This window comes from Alexandromys fortis, unplaced genomic scaffold (genome assembly GCF_014885135.2).
Source record: "Alexandromys fortis isolate MF-2015 unplaced genomic scaffold, M_Fortis_MF-2015_v1.1 scaffold_152, whole genome shotgun sequence".
Taxonomy (NCBI): Eukaryota; Metazoa; Chordata; class Mammalia; order Rodentia; family Cricetidae; genus Alexandromys; species Alexandromys fortis.
This window is the reverse complement of record NW_026068045.1, coordinates 3176665-3181656: the sequence shown is the minus strand read 5'-3', so window position 1 is coordinate 3181656 and position 4992 is coordinate 3176665. Positions and strand designations below refer to the sequence as shown.

Here is a 4992-nt window from a genome sequence, read left to right as displayed (position 1 = left end):
AGACAGGGTTTCTCTGTAGCTTTGGAGCCTGTCCTGGAACTCTCTGTAAACCAGGCTGGCTTCAAAATGACAGCAATCTGCCTGCCTCTGCCTCCCTAGTACTAGGAGGCAAATGCAGGTATATCTCTTAAGTTTGAGGCCAACCAGAGCTACATCTCTACATTTTTATCTCAAAAAAAAAAAAAAAATAAAAAAGAAGAAAGTAAAAACAGAACAACAACAAAAATGCAGCTGGATATATATCTTGGCCCATGCTTATAATCTCAACACTTGGGATACTGAGGCAAGAGAGTTGTAAATATGAGGCAAGCCTGACTATAGAGTGAGACCCTTTTTCAAAAGGAAAAAAGAAAAACCAAACTCTGAAGATTGCTATTTCATTTAATTAATGCTATCAGTAAATTAAATATTTAACTATTGTTATTGGAAGCACCAGTAGGATTTCCCTGAATGCTGTAGTGGCTCTTATACCTCAGCTATTTCGTTTAACATAACATATTAAAACTTTTGAGACTCTAGCATCAGAAAATAACCTTCATATTGATGTAACCATGATTCAAGTTAGGTGCAGGAAATGTCAGAATGTTCAGTTATTATTCATAAAGATCCTTTTCTCTCCCAAATTAGAATTGACCTTGCTGTTCTGTTGGGGAAGACACCGTCTTCAATGGAGAATGATTCCTCTAATCTGGATCCATCTCAGGCTCCTTCCTTGGCCCAGCCTCTGGTGTTCAGTAATTCGAAGCAGAATGCCATATCACAGCCTGCTTCAGGAAATACATTTTCTCATCATAGTATGGTAAGTAGGAAATAAACCATCACAGTAACCCCCAAAAAACACATCACACAGTCATTCCTTTGTCAAGTACTTATTTTATATTCTCACTGTGTAGGCTGAGGAGAGGTCTGTCTGCCTCTCGGGTTACAAACATGAGCACTATGCCCAGCTGCTTGCCTTATTTTCAATCCTTAGGTCGTATAGTAAGTACTTCACTCCCTAAAATGGGAATAAACATTCCAATATTCCAAGCAAAGTTCTGGGTTTGTTTGGATTTTTGAGGCAGTCTTTCTTAGTAGGCAGGCTGCCCTTATACTCAGCAGAACTCAGTCATGCTTCCAGATTATGGTGAGCCTCCTCTCTACTGGGTGCTGGGACCACAGGTATATTATGATGCCATGAAAAAGGGTGTTTTATATACAGAAAGGGACTGATAAAAATATAAATAAGCTGGGCAGTGGTGGTCACATCTTAACCCCAGCACTTTGGAGGCATCGCAGGCAGATTACTGTGAGTTCAAGCCCAGCCTGATCTACAAAGTGAGTTTCAGGGCTATACAGAGAAACCATTTCTCGAGAATCCCCCCCTCACAAAATAAAAGTAGAACAATAACAGAAAAAAAACATTCGTTCTTTTGAAGTAATTTTCCTTATGAGTTCAGTAGACAGAAGAATAGAAAAGTAATTTAACCTGTTCTTTTTCTACAGAAGGGTTCATGCTAAGGAACTTGATTATTGTACTACTCAAAATCACCCTGCTTAGGAGACTTGGTTCCTCTGATTTTTCAGGTTTAAGGACAATTTGCTTTCAGTTGAAAACTTGGGAACTTAGAGTAAATTTTGATTTTTGGTGTGATCTATCTGGGTGCATAACATTTTCAAAAGTAGCCAAGGTTTATAGCAGGATAAAGCCTCTTTGTCACCCTTAAAAACAGCTTTATGGATAGAGATGATGTTGGCTAATAGGTGGTCTAGCTCTAGGTGAACATGGCTGAATTGTTTTATGGATTGAGATATATTTATTGAATATTTATAGTACTGAACCTTTTCCTCCTATTACTCCCTCAACAGAAAGTGGTGCTAAACCTGTCAACAAGTTTGTGTTCTTTTTGCAGTCCTCACTAAACAGATGAAATTTTAGCAGTTTCCTATTGCTAGAAAATTGCATCATATCTTTACTTGCATACATTTGTAGACCAGACTTCCAAAACCTAAGGTCTTTCCAGATCTGCCCTTTAGTATATGTATAGTCTCCACTTGGCCTTTAAATGGAAATGAGAGTGTTTCCTTGTCCTATCTTGTTAGACCTTAGGAAAATGAGTAAGGTAATAGATACCAGTATCTAGCTGTTCATTGTTTTTTGAGACAGCTTCTCTTAATGTAGCTCTGACTGACCTAAAACTTACTGCATATCCCAGGTGACTTCAAACCTGAAACAGTTGATTAGAGGCATGTGCACCATGCCTACCCTAATTTTTGCTTATTTACTGTGGCATGGTCTTTAATGTTTCCGGCTGGCCTCAGACATTGTATATAATATTGTTATTATAGTTGTATAGTGGAGGATGATCTCTTACCTCTGCCTCCTGGGGAATGGGATTACAGACCATTACAGCCAACACAGCCTGTTTTATATACTGCTGATGGTAATACACAGTGCTTGTGTGTGCTTGGGAAGCATTCTAGCAACTGAGTTAGCCTCCTTATTTTTCATTGAGAATACATGTAAAGGATCAATTTTCCTTAAAATTTAATAAATCTTAGCTGGGCAGTGGTGGCACACCCTTTTAGTCCCAGCATCCAGGAGGCAGAGGCAGGTGATTCTCTGAGGCCAGCCTGCTCTATAGAGTAAGTTCCAGGACATCCAAGGATACACAGAGAGACCCTGTCTTAAACAAGCAAAAAACCCACAAAATTTAATAGATTTGTATCATAGGCTTTTGTTTATTTTATTTGTTGGTGTATTGATATCAGAAAAGGAAGGGATAGATTATGGGAACTGGAGTTTTTGATTTCTTAAAGAAAGATCTACATATTCACATACTTTCTTTTTTTTATTTGTTTTTCTTAGACAGTCTTACCTCCTTACCATATGTGTGTGTGTACACGCGCACACACCTGTATATATATATATATATACATATACACACACACACATATACACACACACACATACATACACGCACACACATACACACAGTCTGGTCCTGAACCTAATTTTAAAATTCCTCCTACTTCTGCTATGAGAGTGCTGTAGTTACAGATGTGAGACGTGCCTGGCATTCTTCTGTGTTTTTGATGCTTTCTATTTGAAGAATGTTTCTGGAGAGTTGAAGTGATGGTTTAGTAGGCAAGAGTGCTTGTTACTCTTCCACAGGAACCAGCGTTCAGTTCCTGGCACTATAAGCTTCCTGTAAGTTCAGTTGTTCTTTTTTAGGTTCTGTGGACTCCCACATCGAAGGTATTCACTTACACATACAAATGTATATAACTAAAAATAAAAATAATTATTTTTCAGAAGAGTTTGATAATAATTAGTTGTGTGAAGCCATCTCTTTTCCACAGTTTCTTACTTTCAAATAGATTTTTGAGGGGTTTTCTACATTTTTTTTTTTTAAAAAAGACTGTGCTTATTTGTTGTTTGTGAGTTTGCATCTGCACATATACCATTATATCTGTTCAAGCACATGTGGAAGTAAAAGGACAAGTTGTGGCATCCATGAGAGTCGTGGAGTCAAACTCAAGTCATCAGTAAACACTTTACCAGGGAGCCATCTCAACAGCACAACTTGTGAGATTTTTGTTTGCAGTCTTGATATAGTGGGAAACAAATATTTTTTCTTGTGTTAGTCATACATTTTTGCTTTCACAGAATACCTGACTAAATCAACTTAATGGAGGCTAATTTTATTTTGATTGTCATCTCAGAGGGTTCCATCTGTGGTTGGTTGGTTGGCTTTGCTGTGGGGATTGGAGAGAACTGTTAAGAATAAATTGTGTGGGAGCTGTAGAGCTGGCTCAATGGTGAAGAACACTGGCTTGTCTTCTCTTCCAGAGTACCCAGCACCTACATGACAGCTCACTAACTCCAGTTCTCAGAGATCTGACACCCTCACACAGACATACATGCGGGCAAAACATCAATATACCTGGAATAAAAATAAAGAAAGAGAAACCATGAAGCACTATATCATGCATTCATTGTACACACCCAAAACAGGCCAAGTTGTGTGGACTTGGTGATCGTCTAGTGTAAAATTTGGGATGACTCCTCTTTTGTCTTAGCTAGTTAATAATATTCAAACAAGGTTCCAGTTGGTTAGTTTTGGTTGTTTAATGAATATTGATTTTATTTTTAAATATGTTACTAGCATATATCAACTTACATTGTAGACTTTGACATTTACATATGTATAATTAGTTTTGGTTATATTTGTTCCCTTCCTTTCTCTTGACCCCCTCTTATTCGCCCTCTTCCATTTTTTATTTGAGCTCTCTATGTAGTTCTGACTATACTGGAATTCCTATGTAGACCTGACTGTCCTCAAACTTATTGAGGTTCTCTTACTTCTGATCCCTGCCTCCTGCTGAGATTAAAGGTGTGCCCACCATGCCCAGGTTGTTTTTTTTTTTTTTTTTGAGACAGGATCATTTTATTTAGCCCTGGCTGTGTTGGTTCTTACTATGTAAACCATGCTGGTTTTTGATGCGTGCTCTGAGTGCTCAGATGGAAGATATGCACCTCCCCACCCTCACCCCTTTGTTTGTTCTCTTTCCTTTTTTAACTTCTTTTTTTAACTCTTCTTCTTTCATGTCTTTTACCATCCCCATTGCAGGATACTTCTCTGACTAAAACTGATAGCATACATAAAGTTCTTTATTTTGTCTATTTGTTTTTTCGAGACAAGGTTTCTCTGTGTAGCTTTGGAACCTGTCCTGGAATTGACTCTGTAAGCCAGGCTGTCTACCAATTCACCTCCCAAGTGCTGGCATTAAAGGCGCACACCACCACCACCATGTACTGTGCAGTTCTTTAGAAAAAAAAATTGATAGGCACAGTATATCCATTTAGCGTAACAGTTGTTCTTCCACTTGTGTCTTTGATTTATAGTTACCTTTTTTCTTTTTTGAATCAAGGTCTCACAGTCCAAGGTAGCCTGAACTTACCGGGTAGTATAGCTGAGGTTGCCCTTGGACTTTTTTTTTTTTTTTTTT

General features: G+C 38.1%; 1 protein-coding gene across 23 annotated transcripts in view; it reads left to right on the top strand.

The window, feature by feature from the left end:
• The window catches only part of Ubap2l (ubiquitin associated protein 2 like), a 55649-nt gene that overhangs the window by 25428 nt on the left and 25229 nt on the right, over nucleotides 1–4992 (top strand). For all 23 annotated transcript variants that reach the window (XM_050166296.1, XM_050166295.1, XM_050166288.1 and 20 more), the window contains one exon: nucleotides 628–799. In XM_050166296.1, coding sequence (XP_050022253.1) covers nucleotides 628–799 — 172 coding nt within the window. The remainder of the gene's footprint in view (nucleotides 1–627; nucleotides 800–4992) is intronic.